The 24,460-nt window shown below is 39.9% G+C and overlaps 1 protein-coding gene across 1 annotated transcript; it reads right to left on the bottom strand.

Moving 5' to 3' along the window:
- Positions 1-15: 15 nt before the first annotated feature.
- LOC125279367 (polyunsaturated fatty acid 5-lipoxygenase-like) lies at positions 16-20,432 on the bottom strand. Its single transcript, XM_048208972.1, has 14 exons — positions 13,504-20,432; positions 12,319-12,517; positions 12,150-12,231; positions 11,617-11,739; positions 11,351-11,457; positions 11,091-11,263; positions 10,593-10,739; positions 10,275-10,484; positions 9,178-9,264; positions 7,316-7,485; positions 7,075-7,184; positions 5,159-5,259; positions 4,911-5,081; positions 16-691 (listed from the first exon to the last, which is right to left on the bottom strand). The coding sequence occupies exons 1-14, from the start codon at positions 13,651-13,653 to the stop codon at positions 512-514; spliced, it is 2,010 nt and encodes a 669-aa protein (XP_048064929.1). The 5' UTR covers positions 13,654-20,432; the 3' UTR covers positions 16-511.
- Positions 20,433-24,460: the final 4,028 nt, after the last annotated feature.

Below are 24,460 nucleotides of genomic sequence, written 5' to 3' on the forward strand. Positions count from 1 at the left end.
GGTTTCGGTCTAAATACTTGAAATTAATTTTGTAAGCGGATATAAATTATATCTGGCGATGAAGTGATGGTGAAAATGATTTGGTTTATTGAATAATCTTAGTTGTGCATGTTTCATCTGACCAGTACAATTTCAGCAAGCGTTAATATACCAAAGCACAAGCAATGAAAAAACAAGACAACTTCATCCTGTGATGTTAAAAACCTTTAAAACAAACACACAGTCCCCACAATCATAAGATTAAATGACAACAGAAAGGAAATAAGTCATGTAAATTGAATACTTGCACAATTATTATCATTATTATTTTTATTTTGTGTAGACATTAACTTCTTGATATATGTAACTTTGTATTATTTTCATCCAGATTAGCATTTGCACTAAAATCCTTACAGTTACTACAGCAATTATTTTGTTGATTGTGTCATGTTGTGAAATAGGCCAGTTAAGTTTTTCTCTGCCTTTTCTCTATAAACTGGCTAAAATAGCTGCAAACAGGGTTTGCAAACTCTCAGATGGCCACACTGTTGGGGATTTGGTCCGGAGACAGATAGCAATAGGGCAGTTTCAGATTTTCATTTCGGCTCTTGATGATGTTGGTCACTTCAGCTAATTTCTTGCGGAAAGTCTCGATGGCTTTCATGACCGGTTGTTCAGTGAAGTACTTATCTGGATACTCTCCTAAAAACAGCTGGAGAAGATATGCACAAATCAAATCAAAACAACTTAGCAAAGAATTTGTAGGAAAACTAGTTCTGTAGAATCGGTCATCAAACCTCTTTGTCCTGGAACCGACTGAGGGCCCAAACTGCTCTGAGATGCCAACAGGAACGTCCGCGGTCCGGCAGACTCTCCATGATGTACTTCATATCCACCTGGCCCTTCTGTTTTGTGTCTCTTTAATGTTGAGGACCTGTGCCTAAACACGACGACAATGCAGCGCCTCAGTTCAAGCGGCTCATGAAGCGATCATCTCTTCATCTCTGGATTTTTCCCATCTTATTTTTGGAAAGAATGTCTGGAACGCCACTCAAAGTCAGACATTTGACCTGTGAACATTGATCAACCCAAACTCCAGCGAGATGCTTCATTTGACATCACTTCCAAGATGTTGGCAAGTCCTGCTTCCAGTGAGCATAAATATAAAAACAAACTTTAACATTAAGTTTATGTAATAATACATTCATTTTTGCTTTTTGTCATCTGTTTTCAAAGCAATTTTTTGTTTTTATTCTGTTTTTGCCATGATTTAACACGATATGCTCTCGTTTAGTTATGGTGAAATCATGTGGTCAACATGTGAATGTGACATCTGATTGGCTGGGACTCAACATTTAATTTGCGATATTCCCAACCTCCAACCTCATCTGGAACACAGCATAAGAAACGAAATCTCCTAGGACAACTTGCAGTGCTACATATCATCAAGGCTGAGAAAAGAACAACTCCGCAGACAAAGGCGACAGGTAAATGCCATAAACTTTCTGTATGTTTGTGTTTTTGTCATTCTCTCTGTATTTGCTCCCGATAAGTTCAATAATCAGGAAGCATGGCACGTCTTTCCATTTTTACGCAGACGATAGCCAGATTTATGTGCCTCTTAAAAAGAACGACACTGTCAGACGTTTATTTGAGTGTCTTGACGATATACAGGCCTGGATGTCTCTTAACTTTTTAAGTTTTAATGTAAAAAAGACAGAGGTGATGGTTTTTGGTGGCACCATTGGGACCCCTTCTGTTGATTTTGGGGCTTTGGCCCAGTACAACAAACCAACCATTACTAACCTAGGGGTTAAAATCGACGCTAACCTTAAAGGTGCCCTAGAATTGAAAATTGAATTTACCTCGTCATAGTTAAATAATTAAAGTTCTGTACGTGGAAATGACATACAGTGAGTCTCAAACACCATTGTTTCCTCCTTCTTATATAAATCTCATTTGTTTAAAAGACCTCCGAAGAACAGGCAAATCTCAACATAACACAGATTGTTACGTAACAGTTGTGATCATTAATATGTACGTCCCCAATATTTGCATATGCCAGCCCATGTTCAAGGGATTACACAAGGGCAGCCAGTATTAACGTCTGGATCTGTGCACAGCTGAATCATCAGACTAGGTAAGCAAGCAAGAACAATAGCGAAAAATGGCAGATGGAGCAATAATTACTGACATGATCCATGATATCATGATATTTTTAGTGATATTTGTGAATTGTCTTTCTAAATGTTTCGTTAGCATGTTGCTAATGTACTGTTAAATGTGGTTAAAGTTACCATCGTTTCTTACTGTATTCACGAAGAGAAGAGAGCCATCGTTATTTTCATTATTAAACACTTGCAGTCTGTATAATTCATAAACACAACTTCATTCTTTATAAATCTCATAAATCAAACTCATTCAGAATCAAATGTAAACATCCAAATAAATATCATACTTACGCGATTAGACATGCTGCATGACGAACACTTTGTAAAGATCCGTGTGAACTTTGTTTATGCACTGTATATAGAGTCGAGAGCTCGGGGGCGGGGAGTGCGTGATTTAAAGGGGACGTGCGCTGAATCGGCGCATTTATAATGATGCCCCAAAATAGGCAGTTAAAAAATTGAATAATAAAAAATCTATGGGGTATTTTGAGCTGAAACTTCACAGACACATTCAGGGGACACCTTAGATTCTAGGGCACCTTTAAGCTTGACAGTCAGATCAGGGCAGTCGTTAAATCTAGCTTTTTTCATTTGAGGCAGCAGGCCAAAATAAAGCCATTTCTTTCAAGGCAACACATTGACATAGTAATTCACGGCTTTGTCAGCACTCGGCTGGATTACTGTAACGCACTGTATGTGGGGGTTAGTGGGTCTTCTGTTGCTCGTCTGCAGATGGTTCAAAATGCTGCAGCACGTCTGTTAACTGGAACATGCGAATACGAGCACATTTCCCCTATTTTAGCCTCATTTCACTGGCTGCCCATACATTTCAGAATCCATTTTTAAAATTCTCTTATTTGTTTTTAAATCTCTAAATTGTCTTGCCCCACTCTACGTTTCTGAGCTGCTACACCCTTATAGACCCACCCGTTCTCTCAGGTCAGCTGATCAACTGCTCCTGATTGTGCCCAAAACAAAACTAGCTCAGAGGGGACCGTGCCTTTGCTGTAGCAGCTCCTAAACTGTGGAATGATCTGCCTCTGCCTCTTCAATGTCTTCTTTTAAGTCGCTTCTTAAAACCCACCTTTTCTCTTTGGCCTTTGACACTTGATTTTGACATTTGTTTCTTAATTTGTTTTATTTGTATTCTATGTCTTGTATGAGTTGAGTATTTTATGTTTTTATATATTTTCTGTACAGCACTTTGGTCTACTTCAGTTGTTTTAAAGTGCTCTATAAATAAATTTTAATCTTATTTAGTTTTCAGTCACTCCTTCAAGCGCACTGTATTAGTAATGTAGGGAATAGTGAATGAGGGTATAGTGGGCGATTTCAGATTCAGCCCATGAGTGTTTAGGGTGCCATTTGGGACAGGGCCTAAGTCTCTGAGACATATTTTCCTGCACAAGCGCAATACGTAGTGGAGAGAAGCAGTACAACATAGTGTGAAGTTTGGACAGACTGAATTTAATTTTCTCATAATTCTCAAAACCATTAAATCAACAGGTTTTATTTTACAAAACAAACAAAAAAATGTAGATACAGAAGGAAAACAAGCACACGGATCATTCTGCACTCATTTTCACTTTCCTATTAGCAATTCTAACATGTGCAAAATAGTCCAAATACAGAATCCTGTCAGAAGATATCTGTTTTGTCTGGCATCCAAAACCAGTCACACCTGTGAACAGCAAATCTTATCTGGTAACTGTATCAACAATCTTCTATCAGTCAGAGAGTTTGACTGAGAAAGCCAGAGAAGAGCAGAAGCAGGAGATGAAGTGATGGTGAAAATGAGTTGGTTTATTGAATAATCTTAGTTGTTCATGTTTCGTCTGACCAGTACAAATTCAACAAGTGTTATTATACCAAAGCACAAGCAATGAAAAAACACAACACTGCTTCACAACATCATCCTGTGATGTTAAAAAACGTGAAATCATGAAAACAAACACACAAATCCCCACAATAATAAGATTAAACAACAACAGAAAGGAAATAAGTAATGTAAAATCATAAACCCCCGGTTTCACAGACAAGGCTTAAGCTAGTGCATCTAAAATGCATGTTTGAGCTGTTTTAACTGTAACTTGCTCTGACATATCTTAAAATATGTAAGTGGCATTGTTTTGTCTCAAGATGCTCACCAATAATGTGTTTTTCTAGTGAACGGGACATAATGACACAAATTATGTAATAAAATGAATACATAATAAATCAAATGACAACTACATGATTGACTACTGATTATAAAAATTTAATTTAATACAAAACTTTATTTGTTTTTATTTTGTGTAGACATTAACTTCTTGATATATGTAACTTTGTATTATTTTCATCCAGATTAGCATTTGCACTAAAATCCTTACAGTTACTACAGCAATTATTTTGTTGATTGTGTCACGTTGTGAAATAGGCCAGTTAAGTTTTTCTCTGCCTTTTCTCTATAAACTGGCTAAAATAGCTGCAAACAGGGTTTGCAAACTCTCAGATGGCCACACTGTTGGGGATTTGGTCTGGAGGCAGATAGCAATAGGGCAGTTTCAGATTTTCATTTCGGCTCTTGATGATGTTGGTCACTTCAGCTAATTTCTTGCGGAAAGTCTCGATGGCTTTCATGACCGGTTGTTCAGTGAAGTACTTATCTGGATACTCTCCTAAAAACAGCTGGAGAAGATATGCACAAATCAAAACAAAACAACTTAGAATTTGTAGGAAGCAAGAATATGCAAACTAGTTCTGTAGAATCGGTCATCAAACCTCTTTGTCCTGGAACTGACTGAGGGCCCAAACTGCTCCGAGATGCCAAGAGGAACGTCCGCGGTCCGGCAGACTCTCCATGATGTACTTCATATCCACCTGGCCCTTCTGTGCAGGAGGGGGCTTCCGCATGGTGGAAGGGCTGTTTGGGACCCAGGCGAACCAGTCATACTGAAACACAGGACAGATGCGCAGATATCAGCCCGTACATAGTTTATATTCACACTGAAAAGAGTGTGTAAACTCACCTGTCCAAAGTTGACTGCAGCGTGTTGTGCTGAAGCTGTGAAAATCACAACAGTCAGGAGCTCGACCAACTGATCCTGAGTTTTCAGGGAATCCGGAAACTCTGTGAACATTGGCTACGTGTTTACATTATGTGTGCATTTAAGAGTGATGTAAACACAATGCATATGAAAGCATACAAACACTTGTTACATCCTAAAAACATGCCAACAGACAAGATAGAGCAGGTTACTTTTGGCATGAAAGCTTTCAAATTTTGTAATTTTTTTGAGAAATTCAAAGAATAGATAACATTTTGTGTCTCTTTAATGTGTCGTGACAGACCACTGTATCGCCTCAGTTCAACCAATCATCTCTTCCTCTTTACTACTAGTTATAGCATGAAATAAACATGAATGAATATCAGAAGGAGTTTAGCTTCAAGTCCACCAATGTTAATCTGCTAACTCTCCTGTCTGGTTTGCTTGTCGGACAAAATGATTGATCAGATCACAATCAAACCCCTGGCAAAGGGTGAATTACTTTTATTAATTTTTTATGTGCCATGTTTTGGTGTTTTGCTTGCTTTCTCTCTTCTCAATGAAAAGCTTAATGGAGACCAGCTGATTCTTCCACTGCTTGTTTCCGTTTGGATGCTTGTGGATGAAGCTGGAGAGGAAACTCAGTTTGAACAGACCTTTTTGTCTCCAGGCTGCTGAGAGGGTGTACTCCTGCCCAGACGTTAATAAGTGTGCTATTATTGTGTATTTATCTTCTTGTTGTTGGAGTACACATTGTTCACTAAAGTAGCTAATCAAGTTCACTGACACTTTTAAAGTGGGATTTAAATTGAAACTGTTTACAATTTGATTGTTATTTTGGAAGCAGTAGGTAGTTGGATGCCATTTTTGTTAATGTCCGTGTTTTCTCCTGTGTAGTGATTGGAGAAATGAAGTGTTTTGAAATTTCAAATCAGTTGAACCAATTGCTTTTCTAAGCGCTCGAAACGGCACTTGCTGGTGAACCCTGCTGGTCAAAACAGCAACAGTTCGTCTTTCCAGTGGAAAGTCAGCCCAAACATGCATAAAAAAAATGTTATTAAATTGTAGGGCTTGTTTTGTTTGTTTTATGGAGAGCTTGGTTAAACTGACCAGTAAGATACTTTTAACTACAACTCTTCATTTTTGTCATTTATGTCTACAAATGTATAAAACCGATCCGATATTAGGTAAGAATCATATATAGATGCTGGTTAATGGGTTCACAGAGATCGTCACCCCCTAGTGGCGAACCATTGAAATTCACACAGGACACCTTTACTTTTAATGGGTGACGTCATGCGTTGCCGAACTGAATTGTGGGTTCCGTTGCCTTGCGTTGTTTGCGGCAGAAGTTGAGAATTTTTCAACTTTTCTACCACCAAAGCAGGTGTCAGCCAATCAGATTGCCTTTGAGTTCATGCAACACCAGTAAAGTAATGTGATTGGCTGTTGTCACTAGGACGGTCGTGTCAGCACAGTGTGAATCAGCCGTTATGGCATAACAAAGCCTTGTTTACTGAAATCATGACTTTAGCAGTTTGATACACACTCTGATTTGAAGCTTCACAGCATATTTAGAAAGCGCCACCACTAGTGTTTATCTTCTAGCTGTTGGTGTACAACATCTATGTGATTTTTGTGGAGTTCTGGAACAGGAGAGGAGAGATCTTGGTTGTCTGTTAAGTTTTTTTTATTATTCTTTTTGTTCATAAGATCCCTTGTTACCCCCTCCCAAACCCTAGACTGGGGAAGCATGTGAGAATTGGGGGCTCGTCCGGGATTTGAACCCGGGACTTCTCTGTGGATCAGGGAGGAGGTAACACATTTACACACACTTACATGCATGCTTGCACATACATGAACACACTTACATTTTAGTAAAATTATCCTGTACTCACCACAATTCTTCATACCAAAGCAAACATCCTTAACAAATGCTTGAATCTCCTTGTCCTTCTGAACGTTCTCATCACTGCCATAATAGATCTTCACCACATCAGAAACAAAACTGGAGGAAGATAAATAATAATCAGCAAATTCAAAAACAAATCTTGGTGTCAAATGCTTGACTAATTTGTTCTTTGTTTTGCAAAGCATTTGAACCATGAGCATTTGAACATCTGTACATTTTTGTGCTACTTTTTCATTGCCTCCCAGACCATCATGCCATCGTCTCTGTAGTAGTAGTTGGGCAGATCTTCCACTCCTCGAGCTTTCATGGCCTCAGGCAAGCACAGGGACTTATAGGTTAAAGTCTTCATGGCCTTTTGAATCACTTCCACAATTGCAGGTTCACCAGCGCTATTAGACTTTGAAACACAACGACACCAGTAAATCTTTACAGACTTTTGCACTGGGTAGTTATAAGAACTCAGTTATAGGAACTAGCTACCAGGGCGGGAACTAAATGTTCCACTAGGGCCATTTTTCCTCTGAAGTGATGCAAGCCGGCTGACAGAGATGCCATTTAAGCGTGACATTCAACAACTAGAGGGATGGAGGATGCCGTGATCAGAGTTTATGTTGTGTGTTGTGAGTTTCATGATAACAGAGATGGAATGTAGACGTATAAGTTATGCAATTGATGTTTTTATTCTGTTTTTGCCATGATTGACACAAAAACACAATATGCTCTCGCATGGAACTCAACAAGGTATGAATTGGGACATTTAATTAGCGATGTTCCCATCTCCAACCTCATCTGGAACGCCCCATAAGAAAAAAAAATCTTCTAGGACAACTTGTAGTTCTACATATTATCGAGGCTGAGAAAAGAACGCAGCTCCACAGACAAAAGCGACAGGTAAATGTCATAAATTTAGCTTTCTCTGTATGTTTTTCTTTTTGCTGTATAGTTATTTAGTATATGTAAATTGTGTGTTTACACAGTTAGCATTTTATGCTAATATTAGTCTTTCTGTTTATCCCGAGGTTTACTGTAGTCAATCGAATCCGGGCCGTATCCAGGTGAGATTGAGGACCTGCGCCTTGACACGACCACAATGCAGCCCTGAAGTATCAGCAGAGATTGAGTCAACTAGATCATCCACTGTGAAGGCCTCATCGACACGACAGCCAGTGCCACAGTTCCTCAACAAACCGTCCATACCGGCGTGATGAATACGATCCTCAACTGGATTGAACTGGAATAAATACTTTAAATGTTGCGATCCTATCAGACTTATGATAGTTACTTGCATCGTAACAAAGCACTGTTCGCCAGAGGAGAACTGGCCCCCGACTGAGCCTGGTTTCTCCCAAGGTTTTTTTTCTCCATTTTAACACCTGTTTGCCACTTGTTTGCCACCTGATGTCACCTGATGGAGTTTGGGTTCCTTGCCGCTGTCGCCTTTGGCTTGCTTAGTTGGGGACACTTGACATTTGATATTCAACAGTGCTTTGATCTGCCTGCATTGACACTATTCTTTAAGAGCTGCTGTGCAGCCAAAATTATGTACCAGTTATCAATGTAAAGCTGCTTTGACACAATCTGCATTGTAAAAAGCGCTATATAAATAAAGGTGACTTGACTTGACACAGCTTTTAAAAAATGTTGGGTGCAGATGTTTCGCATTGTATGTGTTCGGCCAATCAACGTATTCTTATGTCACTGGTATTTCCTATGGTGCTGGGTCACACCCTATTCTGAAGTAGGAGCTAATTAAGTCCCCCCAAATGCATTCCTCTAACTGAAATCATTCCTAGTACCTGCAGTGCAAACATGCCAAAAAGCGGGTACTTCCGGCAATAGTTAAAGGAACTGTGAAAACGTTCTTCGGGTGCGAAAGCCCCTTTTTTGTCTCAGACTACATTTTGTGGACATATATTTAGAAAAGTGCAGTAAAGTCTACAAAACAGAAGCTAGATGAAAGAATATCACAGACTAAAAGTCATAAAGATGGGTTAAGATTGTATGCACCTTCAGACCTCAAAGTCATGTGAAAGAACCAGAGATATCGGAGATGAAAATGAAAAGTTGTTTATTCAGGATTTAAAGATACCTTGTTAAAGACCCCAGATTCACTGATGAGTTGTTCACGAGCTGCAGTGTTGATGGCAATGGTGAAACGGACATGAGGTATCAGTAACTGTAAGGAGAAAATGCAGGCTGCAATGACTGGCACTGCCCTTCAATAAACAATAAGCCACTCTAGGCCACATGTTTCTGTGTTTGTACCACAGGTGTACCAAAAACTCCCTTAGAAAAATATAGAAAGTCAGTAGAGAAAAGCATATAGTTCATCATAATTGACTGACAGGAAAAGGCCCTTGCTGATGGGATTGGTCACGTGTTTGTGATGAAACAGGGGCGGACCCAAATCGCTTTTTTGAATCTGTCTTTGGTACACTGTGGTTTTAGAGGGTTAGTTCACCCAAAAAATGAAATTTCTGTCATTAATTACTCACCCTCATAAGGCCCTGTTTTAAGATGTATTTTGGTTGATTGGATCACAAGTGGACAGTGCTAAATACAGGTGTAAATGGGGTCTAAAATGTTTTGAGCTTGTCCACTTTCCTCCACTTCCAGAGGTAGTCGAAAATGCATCTGACCGGATTGCTTTCATAGTGTAGTTGAATCTGTTTGAACAGCCAATAAAGACCGCCTACTCTCCGCCAACTGTCCTAATGCGTAAACATTATGGAAAGTGCATGCTAGCCAGATGGAATTTAAACTCTGTCAGCTGAAGAGCCAAGTTTGGTTTGAAGATGAAAAATGTACTAAGAAACGAAAACGAAAGCTGATGCTCTCCGTATGTTTTTCCGTCGTCTCTGGGTGCCTTCAAATACAAATTTTGCAAGCTTATTTTGTCCATTAGATCGAAAGATCTAAAAAAGCCCATACATTTATTCAAAAATATCTTAATTTGTGTTTCGAAGATTAATGAAGGTCTTACGAGTTTGGAACGACACAAGAGTGAGTAATTAATCACAGAAGTTTCATTTTTTGATGAACTAACCCTTTAAGAAGAAATGGTGCCATGGTCTTGACTGAATTTGCACGTTGTTGTCCTAAAGAATATTAAAAAACCCCACATAGACATACACACAACATTAACAACTTGACTTTCACCACAGGGGGTCTATAAAGGATAGCTACCTTGTATATCGGATGGACCGCAGCGAGTTGTCTGTACATGGCTATGGCAAAAACTTCAGATATCAGATGAGTCCTGAAAAGGTGTGTGACCAGCTGGTGGAAGTTAAAGTCGGAGGATTTCACCCACATCTTGGCTAGCATCCAGTCATACTGATTATCGCTTGGGAGAAAGACAGTGTTCCCCTCCCCAGCAGTGGCCTGACGACTGAGCTGTTTCACATATCAAGGAAAACCCAATATAATATTTGGATAAAAACATCAAGCACTAACTTTTTGTTTTTAAGTAATGTTTTACTAAATTACTATTTCTACAGGCACCTGAATAGCAATCGGCACAATTTCATTCTGGCTGTTCTTGTACAGCAGGCAGAAGGGAGCAGCCAAATACTGCTGGGTATTCGGGTCTGTGGCATTGGCTTGAACTCCCTCCAGAATCGCATAGTCTGTGATGTAGACGTTTCCTGCCTGTAATAGAGGGGTATTTAGTGTTGGAGTCATAGAGTGACACTGGAGAAATTTTATTTCATTCATTTATGGCATTTATATAGCATTCTTTATGGCACATCATCCAAAACCCAAAATAAACCCCAGCACATCCGGACCTCCGCTGCACGCCTGTTACCACATCATCCCTGTCCCCCAGAAGCTTCACTGGCTTTCTGTCCTACAACGGATCCATTTTAAAGATCTTCTTCACACCAACAAAGCCTCATACCTCTCTGATCTGCTTCATCACCACACGTCTTCCCATAGTCTCTGCTCCTTTGTAGCCAATTTACTGTCTACACCACTCAGGACCGAGTATTATTTTCTGACCTTTAATTCTTCCTGTAGTGTGAGACCTCTATCCAGGGAGCCCTTCACCATCTCCTGCGTGACTGCGAAATTGTCTGGAAGTTTCATGCACTTACGGATCATCACAGGATTGCAGCCGTTTAAGAACTGATAGCCAAACATGGAGTCCTTATTCCAGTTCTGCATCACATATTCTGTCAAAGGGAATAATAAAGTCAGCTGCCAGTGAGTTTAGAGGTATGCAAACAATGTGTGTCAGTGGACAGCTCATTTTTACAAACCTGACACGTGGTTCTTGATATTCAAAAATATTTTTCCAAAATCTGCAATATCCTTCCAAGAGGACTGGAACAAGCTCATTAGTTTATTAAGACCAAGATTCGTGATCCTGAAAGAGGAAAAATACAGCCGGATGCTCAGATTTTCAGTGTCTGGTTCACTTGTTTCTCCATTTATTTTGAAATATTTCCTGGTCAAACAGTGTCACATAACATGCATATTTGTTAGGGATGCATGCAAAGGGATGAACACAGACAGTGTAACCTACGCTATAATGAAATTCGAATTGAAGTCCACAGTTTTTGCTGCTTCAAACTGAATGTCCGAAGGAAGTTCATTGCTTGAGTTGACATCTATGCTCATGGGGAAACCAGGGCGCCACTCATTCCACCTTCAAGAAAACGCAGTCATCGGACTGAGAATTATATTTGGTGATACTCAAAGTTTTCCCTTTAGTATAAATTAAATGACAGCATGTGTCAAATAACAGCAGCTCATTTGCATTTAAAGGGACACACACAAAAACGGCGTGTTTTTGCTCACACCCAAATAGGGGCAAATTTAACAAGCTATAATAAATGATCTGTGGGGGATTTTGAGCTGAAACTTCAGACACATTCTGGAGACACCAGAGACTATATTACATCTTGTGAAAGAGGCATTATAGGATCCCTTTAAACTGTAAATGCACACTGTAAAACAAATCAACAACAACAACAAAAAATCTGGAGGTAAATAAAGACAACATTTACACCACCAAATGACTGAATATTTTCCAGGATTGTAACTGTGGAATCAAACCTGAACAGTTGTTGTCTGGATTCCAGTTCTGAGTGCCTGTGCTCTTTTAGCGAACTGGTTTGATCATCCTGAGGCAATCGAGCTACAGGAACAAAAACACAGAAATGTCAGTATTTGTGACAAGCTTCACTCAGGACAAGATAGTGAACGGAGTTGGGACAGGACTCACCTATGCCTTCTCGGAGAGAAACTTCCTTTTCATTCCCTATCCAGCGATAACAGGGGAATTCAAAGCTGTCTCCAGAGGGTGATGTCACATTGATATATTTACAGTACCACTGATTATTGAACATGAATTTCTTCTTCTCAAGTTTCACCAGCACAATATGTCCAAGGGTCTCCTTCACACTGACATCAAAGGACATGACCTTTAACAACAGCTTCTGTTAGACATTACCAATTTGGAGCCCCGTTCAAAGAAACAGTCGGATTATACTTTTATAAATTATACTTTTAAATATGAAACAGCAATCACTGTCATAACGAGTGAGTCATTGAATCATTCAGTCAAACTATTTGTTCAAAAAGGCTGATCCAAACATCACTGTGCTGCTCTGAGATTTCTTTGGAGATATTTCCGTTGGCAAAATAGAGCAAAAACAATATTCTGAGTCTAAAATGTATGTTATTGAAATGTTGTATAAAATCAATATCACATTTGTAATTGTGCTGATATTCAGGAATCATGTGGTATTGCTTAACTATATTCTCTTATGAATGTTGATTGTCTCTAGTTTTCCAGATATCCTATTGGGTCAGTCTATACGACCCTTGACTTGGGAATGGCGGAGGATAAGTGAGTAATAAAGGTAAGGGATCTCAATTTAAACCAGAAATGACTAAAATCATCTTTGACTGGATCTATGAAGAAATCTATGACAGTATACTTGCTTTTTAGACAAAACAATGAATGATGCAACCTGAAGCTGGTGGTATTGCATAATGTAATTCCTAGATTCCTAGACACTGAATAGGACTAAAATATGTACATAATAGTTTTTTGCCTTTTGTTTCATACTAAATTTAATTTATATAACCCTTTTGCTGCTTTATAAAGTGTTACATAAACAGGACAGGTCAAAGGTACTATGCATAGATGTAAAATGTAACACATCAAAATACATAATAAATAGCACATTTTATTGCTAAAGCAGACGACTTTAAAAAAAATCGTAAACCAGTGTAATATAATAGTGTCTTGTAATCATGAGATATCAATAAATACGTGCATGTTTAAATAGTGAAAAACTTATTCTGTTTTTTTATGTGGTAAATTTCATTCTTTTAATACATAAAAATTACTCTTTCCATCGAATTTGGTTTGAAATTGTGAGGGGAAAAAAAACATTCTTACCGATCCTCTTGCAAAACGATCAAAATAAGATTTGTCTAGTAGAGTCTGGTCATTGCATCTCTCCGTACCCACCAGCGTCAGGTAAACATAATCAATTGTCCCAGCAAAATCCTGGTTGCCAGTGGCGACAGACACTGTGTACGTGAACATTCTGCTTGTATGGAAGGAAAAGTACAACAGGTTCTCCGCTCTCACACCTGTGGCTTTTTAAAGTTTTTAAATAAGTTTGGGGTGTGGTCTTTCTAACTTTTGATGATAAATGAGTGATCTTTATCAAGAGATAGTGGCATCAACATGTTTGTGCTGGTTGTTAAAAATTTGCAGAGCCAAATGACGTCACCTAATGCGTGGAGTTATGGGCAGGCTTAGGGTGTGGTTAGACCATCAAACTCTACCCACTGGCTCTTAAGTGAGCAGCCTTTCCACAATTTGGATGCCACATGCCATGACAACTTGCATTGCTTGAGTGTTTTTTTGTTTGTTTTTTTTGCTACTTTGAGTTCATCGTAAATGAGTAGGAAGTTAATAGTCATCCCTTTTTTTATATCAACTATGCATTCCGTCAAAGAAATATAAAGCTGAGTGTTGTGGAAGAAATTTCCCTATGCACCTGACTTAAGTTAAACTAAGTGTAGTGTCTCTTAATCGACACTTACAAACTCTAATGGTCTACTGGCGACAACTTGCTTTGAGTCGGATGACGTCTTGCCCCCCTTTGAACACTAACACTTGGGATTAAGATCTTTAGTGTTTCACTAACCTAATCAGACAAGACTCCAGACAAGCAATCAGTATGGATGGGGAGGATCTCAGACCAATTTCATAGAAAATCCCACCAGCAAAAAGAATACAACAGTTTTTATAGAATAGTAGCATGGCAAATGTGACATGATTCATTACATCATTTTTCTACTTGTGTTTAGTTCTTAATCTGTGTAATTCAGCAAACCCTTCTAAAAGCAAATCTGGTTTTCTTGATTTCTTCACTTTGTTACTCGAAGTCATGAGTTTATGGAACTAGACAACAACTATCTATAGTGTCATTTCCCCTTTTGTTATATTCGGACATGATTCAAACACACTGTGGTTTTGGCCAAAGAGTAGGGGACATTTAGGTTTCTAAGGCATATAAACACTTAACTTGCGATCGATATGACGCCTCATCATTTACTGCTACATTTACTTGATTTGAACCATGCCAATGCAATTCCACTAATGCCAACATAATTTGTGGTGGTCATTAGTATCAAATGCAGCACTGAGATCCAGTAACACTAACAGAGAGATACAACCACGATCTGATGATAAGAGCAAATCATTTATACAGTCTAAACCCTGACTGGAAATCCTCACAGATACCATTTCTTTCTAAGAAGGAACATAGTTGTGAGGAAACTGCCATTTTTAGAGTTTTTGACAGGAAAGGGAGATTTGAGATCAGTCTGTAATTAATTTTACTAGGAGTAAGTTGTGTTTTTTCAATGAGAGGCTTAATAATAGCCACCTTGAAAGTTTGCGCTATGTATCCTAATGACAAAGATGAATTAATGATATTAAGAATGGGATTTCTGACTTCTGGAAGCATCTCTTTCAGTAGCTTAGTCAGTATAGGGTCTAACATACGTGTACATGTTGTTGATTTAGATTTAAACATTTAAACAGTTCTTCCTCTCCTATAGCAACAAATGAATGGAATTGTTCCTCAGGGGGTCTGCAGCACGATGTCTGATGCGATACTGTGGTAGACAGTTAGTATCAATCTTGTAAGTAAAGAAATTAATTTATTCATCAGAGTCATTACAGCTGTACTGTTGGGAAATGTCTGCACTTGTTGATGCTTTATTTTCTGTTATTAGTGTTCAAGAGGATTGTGTGATGTCATTGACTTTCAGCATGACTTTGACTTTGTGTTTAAAGTTTGGAAAAAAATATAAATAGTGTTTATAATTTAGAGAAATTAGTCTTTTTGTTTTAGGATATTTGGCTAATATAATGAATTTTAGTGTCTGAGTAATTGATAGAAACTGTAAATCTGGGTTTGTACATACACATTTACCCAATGAAAATGCGCAGGGGATGAATTTCCTTCAAGTATTCTGTGCCCAATGAAAACAAGTTTCTAACAACCCAAAAATATATTGAATAGCTCACAAGCTCTCCCACACATAACAAGGGGGATCAAATTATTTAAATGCAATGAGACCCGTCATCTTTTGCTCAGTCAATTTTAAAAAACATCATGAAACATCATCATGAAACATCATCAAAAAACTTTCCGCACGGAAATGATGTTGTTTCCTCTTAATACGCTAAAAGGAAACATATTCTTGGCCGTTGCTGGTACTGATGCCAGGGGGTATTCCAGAAAGCAGGTTATGCGACATACCTGGGTATGTTTAAGAGTAAGTAAGCAGATAACATCAACTTTCAGTTCCAAAAATGGAGGTAACTTTCAGGGTATGTAAGTAGCCATAGCAGCTTACTCTCTGAACATAACCTGCTCCAGAGCAGCTCATGATCCAGGGTTGGTTTACTTCAGAGATGTATAATATATATTAGGGCTGGGACTACATTGATGCATTCTGATATTTTCTGTATGTATCGCGATTCTCTCTCGAATCGATTCTGAGCTTAGTTTTCAACAGCAGATGGCACTGCGTGCTTTAGAAACAATTGTACTCTGCTTCCTTCCAGTTCCTCACACACACCACTTGAACCTTCTATAAAATAATCATTCATAAAGTTCGAAAAGGTTGAAGTGAATTACAAGTGTGTGTGCAGTGGGCTGTTTACATTAATCTCACGTCATAAAAGCAAATACATTGTCAGACTCAGCCGAATGCACGAGCGCTCTTCTTCATAAGCATTTGAGCATGCGGTTAGAAAATAGCATAGAGCGCCATCTGCTGATAAAAACTAAGCTCAGAATTGATTTGCCATGTATTTGGAAAATATCAGAAATGATCCATGAATCGTGATGCATCGATAGTATTGTCCCAGCCCTATATATACATTTATGCATTTGGCAGACGCTTTTATCCAAAGCGACTTACATTGCATTATACTATACATTTGTGTCTGAGTATGTGCAATCCCTGGGATCGAACCCATGACCTTGGCATTGTTAGTGCCATGCTCTAACCACTGAGCTACAGGAAAGCCTACCTCACCATCTGTCGCCCTTCCAGCACCTGAACAGATGCAGGTGGATTCCTTTCGCCTTACCCGAGCGGAGCGTCAAAGAAGAATTCAATATCGGCTCTGTCTCTACTGTGGGGGAGAAGGCCATGTCATTGCGGTCTGTCCCATCCGACCACCACACCCAGCGGTGAGTACCATTCATGTTCCAGCCCGTATTGCACCTCTTACAAGAACTACTGTCCAACTGTTAAACTCTCACGTCCGTTTTTCAGTGCAAGCCCTCCTAGACTCTGGTTCAGTGGGAAACTTCATCAGAACCCAAGTTCTTCAGAAATTGAATGTACGCCGAAAACAATGTCAACAAGATCTCGGGATCCAAACCATTCAAGGAAAGCCGTTGGGTCATGGTCGCATCAAACACTTCTCTCCCACGCTGACGCTCCGCATCGGCTGCCTGCATTCAGAGGAAATCACGATCATAGTGCTGGAAGGATCTACTACTGATGTAATCCTGGGACACCCCTGGTTAACACAACATCAACCACATATTCAATGGAACAATGGTGAGATCCTGAAATGGAGCGACATCCCTGCCGCTTCAAGCTTCTTCTTCGTGGCCAAGAAGGATGGAGGCTTGAGGCCGTGCATTGAGTACTGTCACCTAAACTCCCAGACTGTAAAGTTCAGCTATCCCCTTCCTTTGGTCCTAGCTGCTGTGGAACAGCTACGGGGAGCTTGCATCTTCTCCAAACTGGACCTGCGGAGTGCGTACAACCTCATTCATATTCGCCGAGGGGATGAGTGGAAGACTGCCTTCGTAACACCATTCAGGCCACTACAAGTACCGGGTAATGCCGTATGGCCTGTCCAACTCTCGCTCCATGTTCCAGAATTATATGAATGAGGTGTTCCGGGAGTTCCTCCATCAGTTCGTGATTGTCTACATCGATGATATCCTCATCTACTCCCGGAACCTGGCCGACCATCACCTGTACCTCAAGCTGGAGAAGTGCGAGTTCCATACCACCTCCATTCACTTCCTTGGTTACATCATAGATCAACATGGCATCCAAATGGACCAGAGGAAGGTGGAAACCATCCTCAACTGGCCCCTTCTTATTCTTCACAAGGTTTAATTTCTCAGTCACCTACCATCCGTGAAATAAGAACTGCAAAGCTGATGCTCTCTCTCATCTGTTCCAGCCTGAACCCGAGAACTCAGACCCCAAGACCATCCTCCCTTCAGCCATGATAGTGAGCCCCATTTAATGGACCATCAACCAACAAATCTACGAGGCTAATTCCTCCGAGCCTGCTCCGTGGGAGGTCCTGAGGGGCTCCTCTACGTTCCACCGACCCATTGTCAGCCCCTCATGGACTTAGCTCACTCCTCTCCGGACTCTGGACATCCAGGCAGTACACGTACCCTCTCACTTCTGCGGCAACAATATTGGTGGCCATCCATGACCCAGGATGTGTCCCGACACATCAAAGGATGCTCAGTCTGTGCCGTTGCCGACACTCCTAGGAGGCTCCCAGAGGGTAAACTCCTCCCACTGCCCATACCACATGACCATGGACTCACCTCGGGATTGACTTTATAACTGACCTCCAACCTTCAAACCACTACACTTGTGTCTTTGTGATTGTGGATCGGTTCTCCAAGTCATGTAAGCTAATTCCCCTCAAGGGTATACCCACAGCTCTAGAAGCAGCAGAAGATTTGTTCCATAACATGTTTCGCCATTTTGGCATTCCAGAAGACATTGTCTCGGATCGGGGTCCTCAGTTTATATCCAGAGTCTGGCAAACCTTCTTCAAGCTCCTAGGAGTGTCCGTCAGCCTGTCTTCTGGATACCATCCACAGACCAATGGCCAGACTGAGCGGAAGATTCAGGAGATCGGGAGGTACCTGCGGTTGTATTGCCACCGGAACCAGGACAGCTGGAGCCAGTTCCTGCCCTGGGTGGAGTATGCCCAGAATTCCCTCCAGCAGACCACCACAGCGCTCACCCCGTTTCAGTGCATCCTGGGCTTCCAACCTCCTCTCTTCCTCTGATCGGGTGAGCCCTTCGAGGTTCCAGCTGTCAACCACTGGTTCCAGCAGAGCGAGAGAGTGTGGGACTCGGCTCATCTACACCTCCAGCAGGCAGTTCGGAGCAAGTGGATGCCAGAAGAGGCCTTACTCCACATTACCAACCTGGCTAGAAGGTGTGGCTCTCGACGCGGGACATCCGTCTCCGACTGCCTTGCCCCAAACTGAGTCCCTGGTACATAGGTCCATTCACCATCCAGAGGCAGCTCAATGAAGTAACCTACTGGCTCAACTTACCTCAAACCACTACACTTGTGTCTTCGTGATTGTGGATCGGTTCTCCAAGTCATGTAAACAACTTATCACCTCAGTATCGCATCTCACCTTCATTTCAAATCTCACTCTTAAAGCTTCACACTGAACCCTTGTCTCCTCCCTCCACAGATCCCAGTGATGATGTGGTACCTCCTCCTCATGACATCACTGAGGAGGAAAACATCTACCGGGTGTGGGCGATTCTCGACTCTAGACAACAGGGTCCAATGCTGGAATACCTTGTAGACTGGGAGGACTACGGCCCAGAGGAATGTTCCTGGGTCAACCGTCATGACATCCTCAACCCCACACTTCTAACCCAGTTTCATACCGGCCATCTGGACTGCCCTGCTCCTCGGGGTCGAGGTAGACCCCGTCGTCGTCGCCCCCATCTGGTCGTTATCTGGTTACCCCTCTTGTTCCCGTCTGAGTCTGACAATAACAATGTAATTTTTAAATAGATTATTTATTTTATTATCATCTGATCTGCATTCAAATGTTTTTTTTCCTTATTGCAATGGACATTTTCTGTGCTATGTTTTCTTTTATAATGAAATACATATGTCATTATATAATGAAATAATATGTTATTATATAATTAGCATCAAACAAACAATATAATTCTTATTCTGTTAGGACCACTATCGTCAATATGATTGATAATTGCATAGAGTTTGTATTGGCGGTATGGTTATATTGTGGGCAAGAACTCCTTGCACATCCATGCATGGATAAGAGCAGGGAGAGCAGCAATAACCCAAGGGTAAACAGAACAGAACCAACATATGCAGATATAATTAATGTCAATAATTTAACATGTACACATATTTCAAGAATTAGTTTGATTCAGGGGAATCATAAGGCCAATCCTGACTGAAGAGAGGAGGAGCTTGGGATGGAGCAACATTCTTATTCAGATTCTGACATTTCACTGGATGTTTTGTCTCAATGTTTTGTAACGCGTTTGTTTGTCTGTCGTTCAGTTATAATGCACTGAAGCGTATAAGTCATTTTTCTGCGCAAGCGTGACACTTATTGTCTGGAAGCCCCCCCAAGGAGTGGCTTCCAGACACTCCTAAATCTTGTAGGGAGGTGGAACGGAGGCGGAACAGGGCGCGGGATGGAGGGCCAGGTCCATGGAAAGGAAGGTGACCCAAAGATTGGAGTGGGGCAGATGGCCAGAACAAAGATGACTGGATAGACGGCCAGGTAGACGGGCTTGAGAATCCCCACGGCGGAGTAGATGACCACCATAGCAGGTCAGACAGGCTTGAGAACCACGGCGGAGCAGATGACCTCATTGCAGATCAGACGGGCTTAAGAACCCCCATGATGGGACAAGGGAATCATAAAGATTCAGGGTAAGACAAAAACACGGTTTGGAAAATGAATTCATGTTGTATATTCTCATGATATAATTTTTGTAAATTTTTTAACACAAAAAGTTAATAAATAAAATGTAACAACATCACTAATGAAGAGACATATTTCATTGACAAATCCAATGGTTTTTATATTCAGCAAAACTTACCATGTTTTTCATTAAAGAAAAAAAAACTTATTGGACCAATGGTGACCCTCAAATTAGACATTGTTTTCCATTTTCTGAAGAGCTTCTCATTATTGTGTCTGATGGCCGTGTAATGGGTAGTATTCATATTATTCATCATCACAGACATTAATACTGAGTTGATACAGTTATAGTTCTGTTCATAAAGTAATTTTGGTTTAACATCATTTATTGTTTTATTTTGTAATGTTTATAATAGAGCCGTTAGTCTGAAATCGATTTATCTTTATTATTGACCTTATTCTTGACTAGCCTACTGCGTTTCGAATTATGGGTTGCACTTCCGGTTTGGGGAACTTCCATTCAAAAAGACTGAAACGAATCGTTTCAAATCATAAGGTTGCCCAACAAATAAAGTCTATCCGTCAGTTTGACTGAATGAGCTGTCAATGTTTCTTTCATGTTTTATTTTCAGACATCATGAGAATAACGTAACGCTTGGTATTTTAACATAACATGTTATAAGAATATCTAAGAGCTCTTTTCAGTCGCTGCTTTCTATCCGCGTGATTCTTTTGTCCCTTTGCATACCGCTGTAATAGTATGAAAAAGGACAACATATACTGCACATTTGTGGTCTGTTCTCCCGATATAATTTATGATATATCCCATTAATAATTCACTGGAATGCACAAAGAATCTCTCGTTTTCTCCTCAAAGCCTCACGTCTCTTTCCAGGTTTGTTTTCACAGGTAAATACAATTTATTATCTATAAAAATGATGGAAATCACTTTGAAATAGTATCACGCAATGCTGAAGTTCATGAACATTTTTATTAAGGCAACGTATATTACATAATACAGATATATATCGCTATAGTTAATCCGTCCGTTATTGCTGTGGAATCGCGCTTTTTCATGGTCCGTTTATCTGAGATCGATTGCTCATCACTGTTGCCAACTATTTTCAAAGGAAAGTAGCTAAAGCCTGCCCAAAAAGTCGCTAAATGTCGCTAGATTACGTCATGCGTAAATTAGCATATTTATGATGTCATCACGTCGGCTGCATTCTGCCTGCCTAAAGTTTTTCCTCTCCTAATCCGTGCTCACATAGCCTACTGTATTTTAATACAATATAATAGAGTGCCTCAGGGATGACGCATTTTTGTAGGCAAAACCCGGAAGCGAGTTAGCATTTTAGGACTTCCGGTTCCAACGCTGTAAAGTCTATGGGTTTTTTGAATGGGTTTTTGCTAAATCACCTGAAATAAGGTCTGTGGTTAACAAAGCCTCTAAATACTTTCACGTTTTGATCTATGATATAAAACACACCAGTTATAACCCACTTGTGATTTTTTAAACTTTTACTGTGTCTTAAAATCGGCGGTTGCTAACAAGTTGCTAAAAGGGACTACTTCCTTTGGCGGGGTCTTTAGACATCATCATTAAAAACGGGACATTTGGACAGCATTTCTCATGGAAAAGTATTCATAACAGCACAGATCATAATCAGCGAGCATGTTTATAAATAGAGTTGTTTTCTAAATAAAGTTTGAGGAAGCTTGGTGGTGACGTTGATCCGCGACCATGGTGTGCTGTAGTCCGTTTATACGAGGCTGAATCCAGCTTCTTATTCGCAGCTTCTTATTGACGCTATCCGGTCCACCTTAAAAGACGCGACGCTTCCGCGTTTGTAGCTTCTTATTCACGCTCAATTTAGGAACAGTGCGGTTTTTCTCTTTTTTGCGTCTATTTTCAGAAACTATTTTGAAATGCAAATAACACTGATATATCAGCGAAAATAGGCTGCAAAAATATAAAGGCACATAAAATATAATTAGTATTCTTTGTTTATTGAACGTGTCATCAGCTCAACATGAAGGACCCTGTAGTTTTTCTCTTATTCACGCATTTTATGCTATTATTGTCTATTTTCAGAAAAAAAATAATAAACTATTCTGAAATGTAATTAACACCGAGATATCTGTGAAAAATACTGTATAATTACAAAGGCAGGCTATATAAAAAACAATTACATCATTCTTTTTGCACGTCATCATTTAAAAGCATTAATGAATCAATTGAATAAAAAATAATTCAAGCAAATATTACAGATTTCAATATCACAAGGTAGAGACTATACCAGCTCCAGCTCCAGCTTGGATCCAGCCTGTTATGAAGACTTCAGATGAAGGACTCCAGAACATCAAACATGGATGATTATACAAAATGATCATGTTATCATTGCTTTGCATGCACACTACTTTTGCTTAAAAGAAGTAAATACTACAATTTGTATATCTTACAACTGTACGTTCTGATATCATCTCATAAAAGAAGACTGTTGTGTTTTTGTCACATAGAAACATGAATTTGCTGTAAAGCTTCTTTTGAAATATGTATAGTGAAAAGCGCTATACAAGTGAATGTGAATTAAATTACCTTTGAGGGTGCGTTAAAAGTTGCACTAGAGCCTTATTCCCAAGGTACTCGACTGTCACCATGCACATTTTCAGACATTTTTACTGTAGAATTTTAAAGTTATGGACCCATGAATTTGACAAATGTGACAAAACAGTCACAGGAGAAATTGCATTACTGGCCCAATTGGAGGCGCTATATCTCAGCTGCCTTTGAGGGTGCGTTAAAAGTTTTACTGGGGCCTTATTCCCAATGTACTCGACTATCACCATGCACATTTTCAGACATTTTTACTGTAGCATTTTAAAGTTATGGACCCATGAATTTGACAAATGTGACAAAACAGTCACAGGAGAAATTGCATTACTGGCCCAATTGGAGGCGCTATATCTCAGCTGCCTTTGAGGGTGCGTTAAAAGTTTTACTGGGGCCTTATTCCCAATGTACTCGACTATCACCATGCACATTTTCAGACATTTTTACTGTAGCATTTTAAAGTTATGGACCCATGAATTTGACAAATGTGACAAAACAGTCACAGGAGAAATTGCATTACTGGCCCAATTGGAGGCGCTATATCTCAGCTGCCTTTGAGGGTGCGTTAAAAGTTGCACTAGAGCCTTATTCCCAATGTACTCGACTGTCACCATGCACATTTTCAGACATTTTTACTGTAGCATTTTAAAGTTATGGACCCATGAATTTGACAAACGTGACAATACAGTCACAGGAGAAATTGCATTATTGGAGGTGCTATATCTCCGCTGCCTTTGAGGGTGCGTTAAAAGTTGCACTAGAGCCTTATTCCCAATGTACTCGACTGTCACCATGCAACATTTTCAGACATTTTTACTGTAGAATTTTAAAGTTATGGACCCATGAATTTGACAGATGTGACAATACACTTACAGGGGAAATTGCACTATTGGCCCAATTGGAGGCGCTATATCTCAGCTGCCTTTGAGGGTGCGTTAAAAGTTGCACTAGAGCCTTATTCCCAATGTACTCGACTGTCACCATGCAACATTTTCAGACATTTTTACTGTAGAATTTTAAAGTTATGGACCCATGAATTTGACAGATGTGACAAAACAGTCACAGGAGAAATTGCATTACTGGCCCAATTGGAGGCGCTATATCTCAGCTGCCTTTGAGGGTGCGTTAAAAGTTGCACTAGAGCCTTATTCCCAATGTACTCGACTGTCACCATGCACATTTTCAGACATTTTTACTGTAGCATTTTAAAGTTATGGACCCATGAATTTGACAAACGTGACAATACAGTCACAGGAGAAATTGCATTATTGGAGGTGCTATATCTCCGCTGCCTTTGAGGGTGCGTTAAAAGTTGCACTAGAGCCTTATTCCCAATGTACTCGACTGTCACCATGCAACATTTTCAGACATTTTTACTGTAGAATTTTAAAGTTATGGACCCATGAATTTGACAGATGTGACAATACACTTACAGGGGAAATTGCACTATTGGCCCAATTGGAGGCGCTATATCTCAGCTGCCTTTGAGGGTGCGTTAA

This window comes from Megalobrama amblycephala, linkage group LG12 (genome assembly GCF_018812025.1).
Source record: "Megalobrama amblycephala isolate DHTTF-2021 linkage group LG12, ASM1881202v1, whole genome shotgun sequence".
NCBI lineage: Eukaryota > Metazoa > Chordata > Actinopteri > Cypriniformes > Xenocyprididae > Megalobrama > Megalobrama amblycephala.